The sequence below is a fragment of the Trichogramma pretiosum genome, unplaced genomic scaffold, assembly GCF_000599845.2.
Source record: "Trichogramma pretiosum strain Unisexual culture from Peru unplaced genomic scaffold, Tpre_2.0 scaffold31, whole genome shotgun sequence".
In the NCBI taxonomy this organism is placed as follows: Eukaryota; Metazoa; Arthropoda; class Insecta; order Hymenoptera; family Trichogrammatidae; genus Trichogramma; species Trichogramma pretiosum.
In genome coordinates this window covers 1,028,023-1,049,426 of record NW_019641631.1, presented here as the reverse complement: position 1 = coordinate 1,049,426, position 21,404 = coordinate 1,028,023, and the positions used below count along the sequence as shown (strand labels likewise).

At 38.0% G+C, this 21,404-nt stretch overlaps 3 protein-coding genes across 9 annotated transcripts in view; 2 read left to right on the top strand and 1 right to left on the bottom strand.

Annotated features, from left to right (window-relative positions):
- Positions 1-129: 129 nt before the first annotated feature.
- On the bottom strand, positions 130-3,082 carry LOC106652304 (glycosylphosphatidylinositol anchor attachment 1 protein). The gene is made up of 11 exons (XM_014371181.2): positions 2,991-3,082; positions 2,722-2,915; positions 2,429-2,646; positions 2,209-2,365; positions 1,930-2,138; positions 1,643-1,860; positions 1,378-1,562; positions 1,161-1,300; positions 897-1,096; positions 653-820; positions 130-555 (listed from the first exon to the last, which is right to left on the bottom strand). The coding sequence occupies exons 2-11, from the start codon at positions 2,867-2,869 to the stop codon at positions 279-281; spliced, it is 1,920 nt and encodes a 639-aa protein (XP_014226667.1). The 5' UTR covers positions 2,870-2,915; positions 2,991-3,082; the 3' UTR covers positions 130-278.
- A 234-nt stretch (positions 3,083-3,316) lies between these two features.
- LOC106652305 (probable tRNA N6-adenosine threonylcarbamoyltransferase) lies at positions 3,317-6,049 on the top strand. Its single transcript, XM_014371182.2, has 4 exons — positions 3,317-3,449; positions 3,537-3,978; positions 4,065-4,240; positions 5,535-6,049. Exons 1-4 carry the CDS (start codon positions 3,338-3,340, stop codon positions 5,858-5,860), a joined length of 1,056 nt encoding a protein of 351 aa, XP_014226668.1. The 5' UTR covers positions 3,317-3,337; the 3' UTR covers positions 5,861-6,049.
- Positions 6,050-13,732: 7,683 nt separating this feature from the next.
- Positions 13,733-21,404, top strand: part of LOC106652328 (potassium voltage-gated channel protein Shab) — a 52,406-nt gene continuing 44,734 nt past the window's right edge. For 6 of the 7 annotated variants that reach the window (XM_014371227.2, XM_023459243.1, XM_023459244.1 and 3 more), the window contains exons 1-2: positions 13,733-13,835; positions 14,889-15,164. The gene's annotated coding sequence lies outside the window, so the exon portion shown is untranslated. Of the gene's footprint in view, positions 13,836-14,885; positions 15,165-21,404 lie in introns of all 7 variants that reach the window. The other variant, XM_023459241.1, reaches the window with a different exon arrangement.

Genomic DNA, 21,404 nt, shown 5'->3' with positions numbered 1-21,404 from the left:
CAACAAGAGTGAATTAATGAATCATACGTAAAACGGCTGAGAGAAAATATAGACAACATAATAATGTTTAATAAATAATTTTTATACATTTAGGAAATAATATAAAACTTTTATTAATATTTATAATAAATCCTATTACAAAATTTGTTACATTTATTCTTATTTCAAAACAAGCACTCATAACTTTATCGACTAAGTGAAAAAAAAAAACATTCCGGGCTTTTCCTCTGCCCCACTAAGCGGATTATTTCTCACAAATAAAAATTTGTGGCAATGAATTACGTATTTATTTCTGTATTTTTGTGAATAATATTCCAGTATAGAAGCCAAATTGGTAACATTATTGCCACGGTAACGCTGTACAACATATTACCGTAAATCATAGAATCAAAAATACTGAGAACGAAAGCTTGTTTCGTAGCTTTTAGTGATCTGACTAGTACAGACAAGATCGTTTCATCTCTATAATTGATAAAACCGTACATAAATACAATGATGGTGATAATGCTGAATGGATGCAATAGGGGCCAAATGACATTCAATATTTTTCGATACCTACAAGAATAAGTAAAAGTAATAATTTTTAGAATCAAATAAAATTATATGAACAATAAAAATATAATGATTAATATATTTTATAAAATTAACTTACCGACTTGTTATAGTCTGTTTTGGATAGATAGAAAGAACAATTGGTACATAAACAACAGCAGTTAAGAAAGCCAAGGAAAAATTGTGCATTGCTATACATGTTAAAGCAGTTCCAAATTCAACGCAGGTGATGACACAGACCAGAGCAGTATTACTGTACTTTGACTTTCTATTAAATTTCAAGAAAAACTTATTTGATTTAAAAGTTCAGCAATAGTTAATACTTTTAAAAATTTATATCCAACCTTTTGATGAGAAATATTGGCCAAATAATTGACATAATGGTAATAAGTAGAAAACTATAAAAAACTGCATCTTCAGTTCTAAATCCAAAGTGTTTAATAATCATAGGAACGAAAAACTTTGGAGATGACATTAGAAGAGCTCCTACAGTGTGAGTCCACAAGATTTCTGAAGCTATACTTCCCACACTAAATTCAGATACCTATAAATTAAAATAGTTCAACTATCTGTCATAGATCAAAAATAAATAATTTACAATTGCATACCTGGTTTGATTCAATTTTTTTCTTTTCTTTTGATTTGGAATTATCCATTTCAACACTTGAATCTTGCAACCTCAACCATAATGAGAATGCTTTGATGAATAATCCAGCGACCATCAAAACTAATGCAAGCATGTACAAGGCTGAAATTAAATTAAATTTATATCAAATAATAGATAAAAATACCAGACATATTTCATTTTAATGTAATAAAACTCACCAATTGATATATATCGATCTGTACAAGTTAATAAATAAAAAAAGAATGACTGATGAAAGCGTTCTAATAAATTATTTACTGAGCGTACGATACTTTCAACTATTCTTCCAACATTGTAGAAATTGCGCTGGGCTCCTTCTTTTAAATTATCAAATCCTTCTAAAGTGATAGCCTCAATACCAAATCTGTTTAATTATGATTTATAACAAAATTATTGAATTCAGTTGAGTTAATTATTTAAGGTAAAAGTGAAATTCGATTTTACCTATGGAATAGGCCATGATTACCATTTGGTATACCAGTAGATTGAGCCATTATCATTGACATTAATGTATGAAAATGATACGACCATTTTTTTACTGGATCTCTCTCATAAGTGTCAAAACGACGCTGAAATGATCTACGAATTCCTTCTTTACTGATCATGTTTTGTGCCAGATTAAATAAGTCCAAATTTGGCAATTGACCATTGAGACCTTCAATCTACAGACACAAATAGTTATGTAAAATATTAATAAAATTATAATGAAATTTGAATGACTTCAAACGTACCTTGACATCTATTGATGTGATTGCCATTGAATGAAGTTCTAAATTAATGGCTGCTTGAATGGAACCAGCTCTACCAGCAAGATCACCGGAGAGCAAGATACCCTCGTGCCCACTTACTACATTATGATATGCATCTAACCATGCTTGCATCCCTAACTGTTCATGTTCTGTTACTAAAAAAATGATATCTTTCGCCCAATATCTTTGTTCTGAAAAATCAAGAATTAGAAATTAAAAACATGATTTTAAAAATAATGCTATACTTGAATAATTACTTACGTCTACAAAAATCAGCAAAAGCTAGTAACAATGCCACTGAAGGTGTAGTATCTGGATGAACACTTGTAATTGAACGATATGGTACACTGACAACAATTGCTTCAGTACTAGCAGCTCGTGGAGCTCTAACTATTCCATAAATATTTTGCCCAGTGTACTAAAAAAGAATAATAAATAATTTGTAAATTATGAAGTTAATAATTTTTGTAATTCAATTTACCTTATAAGAATGGAAAGGATAATTTAATGTAAAGTTATGAGTATAAACTTCAATATTTAATTGATGGAATTTTGCTATTATCCAAGCATAAGGCATTCTATCTGGAAATCTTTCTCTTTCTGAACTTAATTCGCGATAAAAAGCTTTTGATGTAGGCATCAAATTACTTTCTTTCTTTACCAGACCAGGCAATAATGCATTTTCAGAGTAGTAAGTATCTTTAAAAGTAAACATTTAATGAACAATTTAATTATTATAATATGTAAAAGAATATATCATTAAAAAAAACTTACTGTCGTTGAAAAAAGGGTGGGCTAAACACATCATCCAAATTATACCACAAAAGTATAACAAATAACAAAGCACTTTTTCCCATCTAAGGATGAATTTAGCCATTTCTCCATTTCCAGCCTTAGGATCAGTTAAAAGACCCATTTTCATTTAAATATATTCCAACTGTTTTTCAAAATTGACAAACTACCTAAGCCTGAGCAAAAGTAAATATTATTATAACCTTTGATAAAACAGAACTTTATTTATTAAATAATCTTAAATGGCTTACGTATTTCTCACTATGTGTAGATTAAAAATTAGACTACATAATTCATTATATTTCTCATCGCCATTTCATAGTAAAATTAATGTTTACACTCGAAATCGTTGACGTAGCGAGTGTGAAATTGTGGAGTAAATATTAGCAGATCGGGTAACTTTTATAACCTTCTTTATCTGCAATTTCTTCATTGCCAACCGAATTCGTCAGTCGCCGGTACACATGCACGCGCATATGCCATATACAATGTTTTCATTCTGAAATCTAGCAGACGAAATGTTTGTTTAATTTGGAGAAGATCAAGAGACGCACGTTTTTCCGGGTACTTTCAAATATATTAATAAATTACTTATAAAATGATTGCAATTGGTTTTGAGGGTAGTGCAAATAAACTCGGTATTGGAATCATCAAAGATGACGAAATATTATCAAACGTTCGACATACATACATAACTCCTCCTGGTGAAGGTAATGTAACATGAATGTTTATTGATTTTTATTTTTTTACTCTAATTATGGCCTGACAGTAAAAACTTAAATGTTGTTTTTGTTCAGGATTTTTACCAAGAGAAACTGCTCAACACCACAGAGAACATGTTCTTCCCATTTTAAAGAAGGCATTGTCAGATGCAAAATTGGAACTGAAAGATGTAGATGTTATTTGTTATACAAAAGGCCCTGGTATGGGTGCTCCATTAAATGTAGCTGCTTTAGTTGCAAGAACAGTAGCTCAAATGTTCAATAAACCAATTGTTGCTGTAAACCATTGTGTAGGACACATAGAAATGGGTAGACTCATAACTAAAAGTGATAATCCAATTGTATTATATGTATCTGGTGGTAACACCCAAGTCATTGCGTACTCACAACAAAGATATAGAATTTTTGGCGAGACTATTGATATAGCTGTAGGAAACTGTTTGGATAGATTTGCAAGATTACTAAATTTGTCAAATGATCCCAGTCCAGGTTATAATATTGAGCAGCTGGCTAAAAAGTAACTATAAATCAATAGTTTCATAAAAATTATATTATTTAATGTCATTAAAAAATAGTTTCTAAATATTATATTCTGTGTTTTAGAGGAGAACAATTGGCAACCTTGCCATATGTTGTAAAAGGAATGGATGTATCTTTTTCTGGAATTTTAAGTCATGCAGAAAGTCAATACGAAGCCTGGATAAATGAGGGGTACACAAAAGAAGATTTATGTTTTACACTTCAAGAAACAGTATTTGCAATGCTTATAGAAATTACAGGTAAAAATAACACTTTTTTAAGTTACATTATTTTTTCAATTTATTATTAAAAAAAAAAAAGATATTTCTAATGTTCCTGAGAGAGCTATGATCATAAATGATTCATGGATTAAAAAGAAATTATTTAATGCGTCTGTATTAGATTTGTATTTGAAATCAAATAATTCAAAAATTATGAAAATATTTTTCGAGTTAATTAAATATTTGGATAGCTAGAAGATCATACACATACACATCATATATGTATCATTCATTTCAAGCTCTCAAATCTTTTTATAGTGTCTATATTATATAAATAACATTTAGCATCTCTCTCTTTCTCTCTTTTTCTCTCTTTCTGGTAGAACTAGAAGCGCATCGGTAGTTAGGATCCACGCGGTGCACCCTGCTTTAATGCATTCGCGAATAGAAACGTCGCTCTTTTGCGTAAACTTGATCTTGAAATTCTTACGGTCATATTCACAGCGTGCCAAAATAGATCTTCCAAGCAGCTTTTCCGCGCGCCGCTCGCTCGCTTCGCACCACTCGCGTCCATTAATATCGCTAATAATGACATTACTCGGCATTCGGTCGCCATCACTGCCGGTATGCTGTGTGGTTCACGCTATGTTCATCCATCCTTAACGATTATAAGTTGTAATAAAAATTGTTTTGTTTATCGAAAAAAAAAGAACTAAATAATTATGATGTATTTACTCAACGGTACACGCGCGTGTATGTCTCGAACGTTATTACAGCAGATAAAACGATACCAAGGCCTCTCGTTCACATATATTATAAACAAAATAGAGTCCGAGGACAGAAAATCATAAATTCTAAAATTACGAGTTTTAGTTTAGGGTAATGGCTCAGTCGATACCTATACGCTATATCATATCCGTAACGTCACTTATGTATATACCGGTCTTGCATGCGCGAGATTGTATTAGGAGGGTTGCCTTACATACGTACCGCACCGTCGCGGTTTCGCAAAGAACAAAATGATACCATCGGGAGCACTTTCCCTTTAACTCATGCATCTGATTGCGTTTGTCTATAAATACATGTAACCTCAGCTATTTCCCGAGCTATTACACACCCTTGTACGCGATACGTAATAACGGCGATATATAAGAGCGGGGTAGTCAATTTGAGGCACGCTATACCTACACCGACCCATCCTCGAATATATTCGAGTGCTCGAAAGCGCGATCGATTTTTCATAAAGACAGCGCGCGTGTTCGGTCGCGCGAGTATTCGATCGTAGTCTCGAAGAAGATTCAACGATTTTATTTCTTTTTTTTTTGTTTTTAAGAACGAGCGATGGCACACGTGGGCTCGAAGGAAGTGCTGATAGTCGGCGGAGTCGGCTGCAACGAACGTCTCCAACAGATGATGGGCGTGATGTGCGAGGAGCGCGGCGCCAAGCTCTACGCCACGGACGAGCGATTCTGCATCGACAACGGCGTCATGATAGCCGTGGCAGGACTGCTGCAATTCAAAGCCGACAAATGTCGTGGAACCCCCTGGACAAAAACCAACGTCGTGCAGAGGTTTCGAACGGACGACGTCTACGTGTCGTGGAGAGACGATTTTTTTTATTATTCAGAACGAGACTATTCTTTTATGAAAATTTTGTAGAAAAGACGAAACACGATACAAAAAAAAAAAAAAACTGATTTTTTGTATATGATTAATTTTTACTTGGTTTTATTGAGTCTACTTGGACGCTTTGCAGAATAGTCGAGGCAAATTTGTCAAGCAAATTTTTGTAAACTAGACGCGTGAAATTGGAAACGTCAATATGAGAAAGAAAAAAGAACAAATTAATAGCGGTGGCTTTTTGTTTTACCATTCAAACATCCCATTTTCCGCTCTACAGAGCAGCAGTTTGAAACACGGGTAAACGAGAAAAAGTCAAGTCAGTATTAGCGCTCGAGGCAGTTCAATGCGCGAGATCGAAAATAATTTGTGACACCTTTGAAAAGATTCGTGATAAGTCAGCGGACAAAGTGAGCGTTTCCTTTGTGCGAAAGAACACCTCGCCTCTCGCGCTCTTCGATTTCGAGCTCCGATATTTTTTTCGAAAGCTCACGCCGAATGAAAATAAAGAAAAGAACACGAAAAAAACACATATTTACTTGTACGTGTAACTTTCCCTCGGTTTATCATGTCCGGCGCGGGTCGTTTCCCATACGTATTCCACTCCACGTATATAATTCAAAGCTCGCCATAATCATCGAGCCCGGAGAGAAAGAAGCGCGTAAAAAATGTATGGCCGTACGTATAGAGGAGAATCGGTCGAGGCGCGCTGACCTATACGGCGCGCGGCTCTGTGTATATGAATCGTACGTGTGTGCACTCGTCGTAAAAGCCAAACTCGGCTTAAACGTCTACTAATAAGATGAAATACTCGCATCGGTACAACCTATATACCCATATGGATACGCGTATAGGGTAAGAAAAGTCCGTGCGCCAGTGCAGGTAACTATATATAGCATATGTGTACCTCATAGTATAGTAGAGGCAGCTTTCGATGCGAAGGACGCCTAGCCGTGGGGCGAGCAATCATCGCGCAGCACCGCGTCGTGTTCTCGTTTCGTGAGCGGCAATTTGCTGGATTCAAGTTCAGCGGCGCGGATCGCGCATAGGCCAGTAACTATACCTAAGCTGTATAGTTGTGTAAGCACGTGTGTGTGTGTGTATTGTACGTATTATCGCACGGACGAGAGATGGAATCGCGCGCGCGGAACGGCCCTGTGCACACACTTACACACACGCACACGCTGCTGCGCCAAGTGTACACGCCAAGTGCTCGGCTCGCTCTCTGCAAGTCGATTTCGATTTTTCCTCGGCTATATGGTTCTACGGTAGTTATCCTACTTTCACGAGGGTCTCCTTTTTCATAAAGCTTTTACTTTTCATGACACATTCACGCCGGCGTACGTACGAACGAGGCGGGCATGTCCTTCTTCCTTCGAGGCATTCTTATTTTGATTCCGATTTTTCCGCTAACTTACCCTCTCGTATAAGGTCCGAGTCGAACTTTCTTTTATTGCGCCTTGGGTCTCGTTGCGGCCGGGCTACGCAGCGAGCTTTTTCAACCGATGCGTATGCCGTAAGCTCGAGGCTACTTGTCTTGTTCTTTCGCATCTTCTTAATCTTTCTGTAGATATAAAAAAGCGACTTGGGTTATTCAGGATCTTCTTCATCTGTTTACGATCTCTGTTTCCACTTTCTCCCAAGAGAGACTTTATTTTTGTCTGTTTGTATCGAGCTTTTATCGTAACCAGCAAGAACACGTATTAGAAGCACAATCGTGATTCGAAACAATATCGTAAAATGTCTAAAATATTTTTAAAAAATCTTTCGCATCAAAAAGTCAGTTTACTTCGCGATCGAGTTTTATCTACCTTTTTCGAATAAATTTCGTGCTTCAAGCAGATTATTCTCGACTCCATTATCATTCATCCTTTGAAGAAACTTCATAAGTAATCGAATTACAGATAGACATCTCAATTTCTGATAGATTGAGACTTTTGCTACAAATGACTTTTGGAAGTTTCTGCATAGATAATTTGAATTACTGCATAGAAGCATCGGGAACTTCGCGCGGCCACACTACTTTTCGGGATAAGACTTTTCGGTGAAGTAGTGCAGGCACGTTACTCTATATATAGCGAAGTCGATGAGAATTAGACCCCAAATGAATAATTTATGTGCCACTTGTACGTTTTATGCATTTATACAATTTTTTGCTAAGTAACATCCGACATCCAATCTTGAAAGAACTATCGATGAGCTCTATAAGTATGAAATATACTCGTTAACGCGGAGTAGGTACAGGCTATTAAGAAAAAATTATAATATTTTATAATTGCATGCAAATGTATACAGTTTCAAGTTTGACTCGTACTTATTCGATTGTATACAGGTAGAGTCAAGAAAATAGCCTCAGGCATAAAAAATTCGAAAAAATCGTCTATACGTGTATTTTCACGACTTTACTTGAATTTAATGTATCCCAAAATACATTTTATAAACACTCAGTTTTTTCCTACTGTTTGTAAGCATATTCGAGGTATTTGTCCAATATGTAATCAAAACTAATGTCCAAATATTGACAAAAAAGTTCCTATTAAAAATGTTACATTTAAAGGATAAAATGTTTAAAAATTTCTACGTAGTTCTATATAAAAGGGACAAATTTTATTTGACTGAAGAACTGTTATTTATGGGTCTGCTTTCAGGTTGTTTAGGTTGTTCAGAGTTCTTTTAAAGTTTTTAATGGGGCCAATAAACAACGGTATTTATGGAGTCATTTTCAAGTGATTATTGGGTAATTAATGGGTTAATTTTGAGGAGTAACACAACTCTAGGATTTTCAAAAAATCGATTTCTTATAAAAAGCTCCCTTTTAGTTTCTAGAATGATCAGCAACTGGTTTTATAGGATAACAATAATTTTAAAATGTTTTATTTTTAATTTTTTCACGACTCTTTATACGAAAGCCAAATGGATACGTAAAACTCCGCGTTTACTCCCGAAGTGATTGTTTGTGGAATAGTAGAGTAATGGAGGTATAAGGGATGGGGTAAATTAGGGGGTAAAGGGGTTGTTTATTAAACCAATCAATTGGATTGGTTTTAATTAAGTAATTATGGTTTTTACTTTAGTATTTTTTGGTAAAAACTTGCACTGAAAAAAGTCTTAGAAGCAATTTCAACAAAAATGGACAGCTGGACCAGAAAAAGATATTTTGCTGCCATTGCAAAAAATTTAACATTGAAATATATCCCAATAATTTTGCTGTCATAGCAAAATATCTTTTTCTGATCCAGCTGTCCGCTTTTGTTGGACTTACCTCTAAGATTTTTTTCAGTGTATAATTATTTTTATCGAATTTTTGATTATTTCTGTCTCTCTGGTTAGAAATAATTAGTAAATTTATCAAAATCGTTCACTAACTCATATTGGATCAATTCGAAGTTGGATGTCGTCGAGAGCTCATGAAGAGCTAAAGGAACCAAGTGGCAAAAAAATGAACAGAGAAAAGTCATTAGCTGCACGCGAAATCTGGTTACAAAATAAAACACCACAACGACATGTACGAAGGTGTCATGATACTTTAATGTCCGAGGTTCAGGTAATATATAATCTTTTCAGCTTAATTTTAATTAAAATTTCAGAAAAAGCAAATTTATAAGAATTAATACATATATTTACAATCAATCATGTTTCTTCTCGCAACTGTGTCATTCATAATCATTGCAACCTTTATGAACTGTTATTTGGTGTTTGAACAAATGCACTTTTTGTCCAAATTTTTTCTCGCACCTGTCACATGCAAAATCTTTATGACCTTCGTGTACTATTTTTTGGTGCAAAAGCAAAGTCGATTTTTGTCCAAATTTCTTCTTGCATTTGTCACATGCGAAATTTTTTCGACCTTCATGAACAGTATTTTGATGTCTTTTCAAATTTCTTGACTCCCCAAATTTCTTCTCACAATTATCGCATGCGTAATCTTTGCGACTTTCGTGTACTGTCATTTGGTGCCTAAACAAATTCCTTTTTTGTTCAAATACCTTTTCGCACTTGTTGCATGCGTAATCTTTGCGACTTTCGAGTATTGTTTTTTTGTGTTTTCTTAAATTGCCCGCTTGCCCGAATTTTTTCTCATAATTGTTGCATGCGTAATCTTTGTAACCGTCATGGACTGTCTTTTGGTGCACAAGCCAATTCAATTTTTGTCCAAATATCTTCTCACACCTGTCACATGCGTAATCTTTCTGACCTTCATGTACTGTCTTTTGATGGAGAAGCAAATACTGTTTAGATGCAAATTTTTTCTCGCACCTGTCACATGCAAAATCTTTATGACCTTTATGCACTAGTTTTTGGTGCAAAAGTAAAGTCCATTTTCGTCCAAATTTTTTCTTACATTCGTCGCATGTGAAATCTTTCCGACCTTCGTGTACTGTCCTTTGGTGAATGAGCAGATGCCCTTTATATCCAAATTTTTTTTCGCACTTGTTGCAAGCAAAATCCTTGCAACCTTCGTGGACTGTTTTTTGGTGCCAAAGCAAAGTCGCTTTTCGTACGAATTTCTTTTCGCAATTATCACATGCGAAATTTTTTCGACCTCCGTGGACTGTCTTCAGGTGGAAGAGCAAATAAGATTTTTTTCTAAATTTTACTCCGCACTCGTCACATGGGAAATTTTGGCAACCCTCATGGACGGTCTTTATGTGCGTGAGCAAACTCTGTTTATTTCCGAATCTTTTCGCACACATTTCACATAAGTAATCTTTAAAAACTTCGTGAAATATTTTATTGTGCTTAAGTAAAGTCGATTTATTTTCAAATTTTTTCTCGCACTTTTGGCAAGTGAAACCTTCAGGATTTTTGTGTACCAATTTTTGATGTGTAAACAAACTCGACTTTTTCACAAATTTCTTCTCACATCTATTACATGCAAAATCTTTGCAGCCTTTGTGAACTGATATTTGGTGTCTGCTCAAATGACTTCGGAACTCAAATTTATTTTCGCACTTATCACATGCGTAAACCTTTTTTTCATTATGAATTGTGTTTCGGTGTGTTATCTTAAATGCCTCGTGTTCACATGAGTTATCTTGTGAAACAAATTCCTCGGATTTCTTCTCACTTTTATCCATTTTGGTGCCTGAATTAAACGATGGATTTTATTTAGTGTTACGAATATCAATTGAGCAAAGTTTATCTTTTGGTGTTTATGATCTGTTTCATAGCCAAAGACAACAATCAAACCAACTTATTTTTTCTATAAACACAATTAGTGTCCGAGGAACGATGTCGAAATCGTTCATGATCATATTGTTTACAATTAAAATACGGATTTATATGCTTATACATTATTCGTACAATATTTGAAATAATTAAAAATTCTAACTTGGCAACGATTCCTTTGAAGAATTTTGAATCCTTTAAAAACTAAGTTCTTCAAAAAAAAAACTCCTGATAATCAATAGCGAGTTCTCACAAAAAACACCGAATAGATCCTTAAATTGAATGAAATTGGATGGTTTGCAATTGGTGAAATTCTCGGTTTTTCTCGGGGCAAATTTTGAGTTGTTTTGGGACTAATAAGCAAAGGTGATTTCGTTCTAATAAGGAAAAAAAAATTTTAATTGAAATTGAGGTTTGATTTGTTACTATTGCACCTCCGAAATGACTTGAAAAAAAAAGCAAGTCATGTTTGAACATAAAATTATTTATTGTTCACATCTGCAAAAAATGAGAGTTATTGTTCATAAAATAAATTATTTCTTTGCTGTATCTTTGAGGTTATATTCAAGGTCAAAACCAAGGTCACCATTGGGTCACCTCTCGAAAAATACGTTGACACAGTATTTTCATTCATTTTTCCTGCTTATTTTGTGAGACTTCGAGGGGTTTCTATATTTCGTCGCCCTAGAGTGGAAAAGTACTTTCTCTTTACTTTTGAGTTTATTAATAAATATTTCTTTTCCAATAAGACGAATTATCCTCTACTTTATATAAAAACAATATTACTTAGATTGTTGTTCAACGTTTTTTTATGACGCTAGGGCGTCTTTAGTCCATTAAACACATTGAATTGCATCCCCATATTGAAATTATAATTGAAAAGTATGTAACAAGGTATAATATGTGGATGATTATAGGAGTCAGTTAATTTTTCTTTTACTGTTACATAAACATTAGAACGACAAATTTTCAAAAATCTTTGCATATAAACATCAAATTACTTCTAATTTGTGTTGCTCATTCGCCGAAATGGCTCAATGCTCAATTGCCCCAGTTTTCACAATTTTTGTACGATTATTCTGAAAAACTATATCTCATCAACGAAATATACGAAAAGTGAAAAATTCCTAAAAATATTTCTCTCAGTACGTAACTTTAAACGTAATCAAAAAATTATAAAGTTATCAATCGTAAATTAAAGCCTAGCTGCTCTTTTTTAATAACAATGAATCAGAAATCCAAAAAAACTAAGTCAAACCAGGTGAACGTAACCCTACTGAAAGACCTAAATGAAATTCATATGAATTTCACATGAAGGATTTAAGTAAAATTTACGAGAATTACATACAGATTTAAAATGGCTGAAATTTCAAATACCAATTGAATATAGTATAATATGCAACAAGTGAGTGGTTCATGCAGGTTGGCCTCATGCAGGTTGGTCATCATGGATCATCCTTGTGCAATAGTTGTGCATACATTGTTTTTTAATATTTCTGGCGAGGAAGAGAGTTTCATGACGCTTTGAAGTTGAAAGAACTTAGTTTCCTTCGTAAATATTACGTGATCGTAAATAAAAACTAAATTCCTTTTCTTCGATAAAATAATACCCCTTACTTTCTCCCATGAAACATTTTGAACATCAAGAAGAACCAAACAGCGCTCAAAATAAAAAAAATTGATAAGCATAAAACCAAAAAATCAAAAATAAGGTTTTTCCGGATTCTTAGTTACTTTAATCGACCATAAATCGAAGTTAATTCGCACGATTCACCATTTTTAAGATTTAATATCCACACACACCCTATTTATAACAAAAAGTAAGATACACCAACATAGTATACATTTCTTCATTCAATGTTTCTTTATAACGAATAGAAATCATTAATAATCGTAAATATTTTGAGTCCCGGAAATAACAGACGAAATAATTGTTTATTTGGAGAAGAGACATATGCTTTTCCGTATGCATTTAAGAAAATAATAAACTTTGCGTGAAATACCAAAATATTATCAAAGTGATCTGCATTTTAATATTTAGTACGAAAGGCTAAAATTTTATTAAAAAATTTACATTTCTGAATCCTTACAAACTAATGATGAAATTTAAATTAGATCGCGTGCTAATTTATTTTTGAAACCGTAAAAAAGAATTGTTGATTATTTCAACAAAGCATTCATAGCAGCTTCATAGTAATTAATTATCAATCAGTGTCCATATCCTTGACAGCCACTCTATACGCAAACAGGCAAAGCAAAAATGAGTGAAATTAAAAGGACTCAACATCAACTTGAACGACTGCTCTTTGTAATTACAATTTTAGACGACATCCTCGACACGGTCGACGTACATATCTTTCGCGACTGCCCACCTACACGCAGGTGTGTAGAGTGTGCATACGAGTGTATGTACACGCGCTCGTTGTAAAGGAGGAGGTGCGGCTCGAAAGCGTCCAAGCTCTTTCTCTCTCTCTCTCTCTCCCTCTCTCTGATGCACATAGATATATATACAGAGAGAAAAGCTCGAGTCGTGCGCGCGCGAGCGAGAGATAGAGAGCGAGCGAGAGTGAGAGAGAGAAAAGCACGCGCGGCGCGTGTGAGTCGGCGCGAGAGTCGAGCGGCGCATGGCTGGCCCGATTCCAAGAGTCGAGCAAGAGAGAGACAGAGAGAAAGCGAAAAAGCGTCGTTGCCTGAGCAGCAGCAGAAGCCAGAAGCTCTGGCAGTAGTCATTGAACACGACAGTAGCGGTAGCAGCACCGGCCCGTGCGCATAAGATATACACAAAAAAGCGCGTCTCGAGCTTTCTCTCCCAAACGCTCGTCTTTATCAGCGAACCCACTTGTGTGTCAGTATACGTAGTGTCTTTAGCTCACTACTTTCTTTCTCTCTCTGTCTGTCTGCCCGTCTCTCTCACACTTTTTCTTTTTTCTCCCGAGCAACGTTACACTGGCTGTAATTTTTTTTCTCGAAGAACTTCTTGAAGCTAGGATAGGCTCGATACAAGGACGGCGGGCTACGATAATTAAACGGCGATAAAATCAAACGGGTGTTAGTAGTGCAGTGTGCTTTTTCATCTCCCGATTTTATTTTACATTCCTTCATCGACATCTGCCACCCATCTCTCGCTCTTTCTTCGTGTGTCAAAATGAAAAATTCAATGCAGGAGTACACGATGATCAAGGGATTTCCTACGTTCCCTGGGGCTGCTTGTAGTAGCAGTACCAGCAACCAGAGCACCACCAAGCTTTTCTAGGTCATATAGCTATCCGTGCGAGTGCGCGCGTTTTTCCTCTCTCTCTCTCTCTTTTACTCAACCTCACACACGCACATACACATTCTCTCTTTCTCTCTCTTTCTCTCTCTCTCTTCCTTTCCGTCTTTTACCCGTTCAACTCGCACATACAAAAAGGATATTTGGGGGCGGCTGCTGACCTTGCTTTATTTATCATTCATGTCTTCGTACCTTTTTTTGTTTTCATCGACGTGAATACATATGCACATGAGTTAGCCAAACTTTCCTTCATACCTCGAGCGCAGCATTTCGAGATTTTTATTTATAAAAAACGAATAAATTATGATCGATTTTGATAGGAGTTGAGGTTTTCCCCCAGAAAGCGCATGCTAGAGTGAATCGCGTTATTTTGTTTTCCATCTCGATGATAAATATCGTTGTAAAAATCAAAAATCACCTAATTCGAGATACCGAGAGGAAATAAATTTCGACTTCCATTTGAAATTTGTAGATGCTATAAAAAAAACTCTGCTTCCTCAAGCACTGCTGCACGCATAGAAAGAGCGAGAGATACAGTTTTCCATAGTTATTGTCGCATATAAAATCTGCGTAGTGAAAGATAATAAAAGGTGAATAGAAAAAAAAATGTGTGATTCTTGACAGCAGGTGTGTGCGGTGCGGAGCTGTGAACGAGTTAGCTGCTGCAGTAAAAAGATTTTTAAGAGATCAGAGACGCTTCTCGACAAAGGAAAGATCGTCGCTGCATACATGCGCTTTCAACTCACGCATCAGCAGCAGCAGCAGCAGCAAAAGCAGCAACAATAGAGCAGTGGTGTGCCATGCGCGATTCGAAGCTGCGTACGGCCTTCACTGCTGCAACGACGTTAGCAGCAGCCCATGTTGTCGGAGTGACGGAACGACACTGCCGACGCTTTTGAACAGGTGAGTGTTACCCGCTGATAGCGCGCGATACGTTGCTCTCTCTTTTTTTTTTCATCTCCGAGATGTGCTGGCTGGTCGTGAACGACCGTTGCTCTTTTGATACGAGCTAGCCGAGCTTTGCGTACGTGATAGCTCGCTGCATTTGAAAAGGGTGCAGTAGCCTAGAGTCGCGCGTATTCGAGTGACGCAGGCGAGCGAACGAGCTTCTTCGCAACAAGTGTGCGTGGGTGTCATTCAAGCTTCGGCGATAGTATAGGCAGCCATCGGGGCCCGCACCGCACGACATGAATTTTTGAGCGATGCATTGCGGATGGCGTTGCACACGATGCTTTTTCACCTTCGTGGCCGATAAGGGTATATATGAAATATGATCGACTACTTTCGACCCCGGAGTGTCGTTTGCACCCTCGAGTCGGAGTTCTATAATTGAAAAACACGTCGTCACGTTTCCGTATCGGAATCGTGTTTATATTTGCCACCTGCTTGTTTATATAGATACATATCTATGACCATGTAAGATTAGCTGTCGTCGTTGACTTGGATGTTAAGTGCGCGCGCGTAGGGGATTTTTCGGATTAAGAGTTCGAGCGTTACACGGAAGTAGTGGGCGTTAATCGTGTAATTGATAATCATGATTAAGTTCTTAATCTCTCGTGTTTACAAAATTTTTGACACGCTCTCTAGGGCTCGCTAACGGAATAAAGAATAGTGTTGTGAGAAGAGCCGAGACTTAGCTTAATGTAACAAAGACGTGGAAACGTAAAATCAATCGCAACGGTTCAAAGAACTCTTGCTTATGGACGACTGCGGAGCGGAGCAGTTGCATTTATAATGCACACACGTAATATCGTGTAAGTTATTAGACTATAGTTCACGAGTCAGCGACCTATATTTGCATTACAAAACCATAACAAAACAACGTGACGTCATGGTTACATTAACCCCAGTGGTATACAATGTTCGAAGTGACACGAGTTGCTTTAGGGCCACTAAAATTTACGGTACATAAATTTTTTGTTACGCTTTTCCCGATAATACGTGGAGGTAATTTTCAGCGAGGGTGAAAATAATCATTTAACGGAACGCGGAATAAATCAATGCGTGAGCAAATTGATATTCGAGCTTCTCGTGAAATTAAACGCTGAGGCATCAGAAGAGCGAAATAAGATGTGCAACTGCAGAGAATCGATACATTTGGGAGCTTTCGAGCATAATAAGGATGAATCGCTTTCTGCCGAGTTCATTAATCCTGAAGTTAATGGCTTGTAACCGAAATCGTTAAAACGCGAAGACATAAAACGTTAGAGGATTGAATGAGGATTCGATGAAACAGTTTATGGGCTTATATCTTAAATAAATACTCTGATCTATCCTGACACAGTGTCATAAAAAAAAAATATATTCGTGAAAATTCAAAAAGTAAATGCACAACGCGCGCCTCGACGAAGCCCTGAAACCAGCAGTGTCTATTTTACTCTTCCTTGGTGTATAAAGTATATTGTATATGTTGCGAGTATATGTCGTATATGTGTATGTTGGTGTACGTGTGCGTGTGTGTGTATGTGTGTGCACAGGGCAATCTTTTTATAAAAATAAGCCAAGAGGTAAAACTGGAAGCGCACCGCAGCCCGTAATAATAACCTTTCACGTGATGGTGCGAGCATATAAGAGAAAGAGTGAGAGAGAGAGAGAGGGGCAAAAAATGCTACAAAAAACGTGCGCTCGAAAGAGACAGAAGAGTCCGCGCGCTAAAGTAGAATGAAACTCGTATAATGTATAGAGCTGCGATACACACTCGTACGTGTGTATATGCGGGTCTGGTATATATACATAAATGTGTACGTGTACGCGTCGTGCACAGCATTGCACGATCACTATACCAGCGCCTATCGATCGAGCGAGCAGCAGGCAGCGAGCTTACGGTGGCTGGACGCTTGCGCGTCTATGTATATATACGCGCGCAAAGACCGTATACAGACACGAGTACGTTACGTGTATATATATAGCTAAATAGTATACTAGCGTACGCTATAGTTTACATAGCTACTTACAACACGTAATATTTTCACTATCTTTCGTTCTCGAATTGTTTGGTTTTATTGGCCAGCGCCACCCGCAGCCCTTGTGTGCCCTTCCATCCTTGTGTATACAGAAACCCTTGCGTGTATTACACTCGCGCGGAGTCATTCGCTGAGGCCAGGAGTGTAAACGCAGCGGGTGATAAACCAAACTAACTGGCGCACATTCGACTACCCTTGTACACGGAGCGATCGGGCGCACAGCGAGCGGTAGCCGATTTCCCAGCGATTGATCAGTAATTTTGCGGCCCAGCGAAATCACGAGTATAAGCGTTCTGTGGCTGCGCTAGATGTAACACGGACACTCGGTCGATCTGCCTAGAGGGTCGAGAGAGAGAGATGCGCGCACGTGGCATTAATCAAGCTGGCGCTTCTTTGACTTACGAATTTACGAGAGCAAAGTAAACGTGCGCTCGGACGTACACGAGCTCGAGCTTGGCAGTTATATTAAATACCGGGAGAGAGAGAAAGAGAGAGAGAGTAAACAAGCGCGTGGCAAAGAGCAGCTTTTTTCTCAAAAGGCGAAAAATAAATATAAAATAGTTTTTTAAAAAGCTAGGCTCCGAGTTATGAAACGAGCGAAGAAAAAAAAAAGGCAAAGAAGAAGAAAAAAGATGTAGGGCAAGTGTGCGAGCTTGCAAGAGCTCAAAGAAGTCGCGGGGTGTGAAAAAAACCAAGTCAGTCTTGAGAGAGAGAGATCCTGCGAGTGTACTTTCGCGTATGCGCGAGACTGATTAAGTTCACCGAGTGAATTCGCACTCGTGCGTACATCGGCGCATCTTACGTACCCAGGTGTGGATGGAGAATATATATGCACACCCTTGCGTACCTATACGCCTTATTTTCTATATACAGACATTCGTGGCTCGTGTAAGTAATGGAAAACATCGCATCGCGGACTGAATGTAGAGAAAAGGTCGCGGCACTCGAGAGAGCCCGTAGTTACGTGAAAGCAGACCATCGTATATACCTTTTGATTACATAGATCCACGTCTCTCGTTCATTTATCGCGTTGGCACGCGAGCTTGTTAGCTATACAGTACGTGTGTTTATGCATCGATCTAAATACACCTTTTTTGCCTGTGCCCGACCTTTTACGGTGTTTTTTTTCCATCGTTTCCGATCAGCTGAGGAGGCCGCAAACTTTCGAAAATTCGCGCGCGCACACGCTCGATGATCGCTACCGTAGTAGCGTACGATAGTAAGCGAGAAGCAGCTTGTGTGCCGGCTCTGATCACTGACGCATGTACACGAAAATAGCAGCCACGCATATCTTGTCCCTCGCGCGATGGTAATGTGCCGATGGCGAACTTGATTCTTATTTTTGTCCCATTGTAGCGCGCGTGTGTGCCAGTGTTTGTGTGCATCTCTTCTCTCTTTCTTTCTCCCTCTCTTTCTAACGTCGTCTCATTTCTCTCTCTCTCTCTTTCTCTCTTTCTCTCTTTCGAGTGCATATACGAGAAAACAATATAAACGACGACTTTTCAAGAGCATAGTGAGAGCGTAGAGTTTCTGCTGCGCAGTGCAAGTTGTATATTCTTCGGTGAATTATCGTGTCCACGTGCACACGCCTGTCATCGTTATTATACGCATTTATTTTCGTTTACAAACTTGTAGACATACGTGGGTAAACTCTTGCATCGGGCCTGCACTGCATATTCTTTATGCGCAAAACGTTCCTCGAGAGCATTTTTGTGCTCGCGCGCGCGCACAAATAAAGATGAAACGCGGAAATTCGCCCGAGCTAAAGGCAGATAAATTAATCGACTGGGTATCTTATTTCCATTTGTAAACAATCGGCCTCTTGTTAGTGGCGAGAGATCGTTTATTATGAAAATATACGGAGCGTCTGTGCTTAATGAGGCTTGCAAGCTTCCGAGCAATCGATGTTTATGGCGTGTCCAACACTGACCCGAAGTGTCAATAATGATCTAATAGCCCGCCCGACGACAGGGCCAAGGCGAGATTTCGGCTTTCGCACGTAATAGAGAACCCGACTGCGGCAGCTAATATGCTCGATGTGCGCTTTCCATCTTTTTGGAAGCTCTCCAAATTTGGCACCTAATCCAATTCCGATTGAACTCGAGCTTCTGCGCTGCTGCAGCAGCGTGCTGTGCGAGGCTACACGCCATTTAGAGGATGAATTGTGTCGACTAGAGAAAAGAAGGAGGTGAACACTCGTCACTTTGACTTTTCATTTATTCGCTATATTGAAATCGATACGCACCCGACACGGGCAAGTGGAGTAAACGAAATAAAAAATCAATGACTTTTGCCGAAGGAGAACTTTGCGATTTGTCTACCACGAAATGCCGTCCAAGTTAATTACGCCCGAGGATTTAAATAGTAAATAAGCCAGATGTACGGGCTGTATGACTTTCTCGACGATATTTTCTCGTTTTTCTGCGGCGAAAAAAGGAAGGCAGATAAATTTTTCTCTCAATTTCCTTCACCGTTCGACTTCGGGTTGTTAATAATACAAATAGCCAGCAGAAAAGTTCCGAGATAAATCATACGCGTAGCGCGCTTTTCTAAACCCCAATCAGCTAGAGTACATGAATTGAGTGTCCTTAATAGATCATCATTTATTCCTCGCTCAAAGAAATGATGCCGTTGATGAATTTATATATCTACCCATAATTCACTTTAAAAAATACGTCAAAGCTCATTTCGAAAGAATAAATTTCAAAACCTACTTTTCGTCCCTGCAAATCGCTTCAACCTCATTAGTTGATATTTACTCGACGATAGTTTATTATGCACTTGTAATTTGAAAGAAGTAGTTGTAGCATGCGTACATAATAAAAGGAGGTAGACTTAATCTCACCATATTTCTTATTTCTTAAGCTCTTTTTAATCTTCAGCGAGTAATAAATTTTATATGAATTCGCCTGACAAATGAGGCATAAGAGAATTGTGTAACCGTGTTTTCTCGTGAATTTTACATGAAAATTTCAATGTCAAAATGGAGCTCGATTAAAATTTGGAACAAGAGAAAAGCACACTTGCCTATTCTCACGTTGAAAAAAAAATTGTACATTTTTATGCAAAACAGGCGTCTAAGCTTTGTAAAGATTCCGTCCAGTACGTAGCGCACCTTGGAAATTCGCTCTCGAGTCAAACAATGAGCTGAAGTATATTAGCCCCTCTTTTTCTTTCTCACTCTCTCTTTTTCTCCAGCTCCGCTCTTGACTCGATGTGTTAAAGAAAAGCTCCACTGGTGTAAAGTGGACCCTTTTTTTTACAAGCAGTAAATTTTCCCGAATATATACACGTGTAGTCGTGCTCAAAGCTTTGTATAAGCTTTACGTACCTGCACGAGAGTAATATTAGGTATGCAGGTGCGAAAGCGTCTCGAAGACATACCACCTACACATGCTCTATTCTATCGAGTGAGAAAAAAATCGATGAGCGGCCTCTCTCTTTCTTCTAACCAGCTTGATATCCACTTGCATTTCACTTTCTTCGCTTATATAGGTGCGATGATGCATTTTTAAATTCTCAATTTCCATGGATCTCCATCGCTTCCAAGAGGCAAATATACGCGCATTATGTGCGCGAGCTTCGCGCCTGCACGCGAAAATAAATAAGTCATTGAGAGCCGCCGATATCATTTGCGCGTGTACGCCAAGGTGCGCGAATAAATTTATACCAGAGTATAAATTATAAATGGCTGTAGCGCTCTCCTTTATGCACAATGGTGGTTCGTTATCGTGCAGCTGTAGTAGTGCAGTAGCGTATAGTAGTGCAGTAGCTTAGCAGTGTGTTGGAGAAAAGGGAGAGCTGCGCACGCAAGCTCGACGCGCGCCAAGAGAGAGAGAGAGAGCGAGATCCTCTCGATATGTAGGTCAGTAGTCCTCCACCCACGCGCTCGTCCCAGCGCCACACCACGAGCAGCAGTCCTGTCTCGGGTACGCGTGTCCTGCTGCGCGCGCAAAGATGCGGGCGTTCGTGCACCCGCGTGGTATACAGCCATGCAGCAGCAGTATGTATATGTATGTACGTATGCGCGCGCGAGGCATTTTACGATCGCACAGCTGAAAAAAAGCAAGGATGGCTTGTTTTATACCGTATATGGCTTGAGCTCGATGCATCTACTGCACGTATTTATGAATATAGAAGGGAATTCGTCCTATCTGCGCATCGAGTACACGAGAGCTTT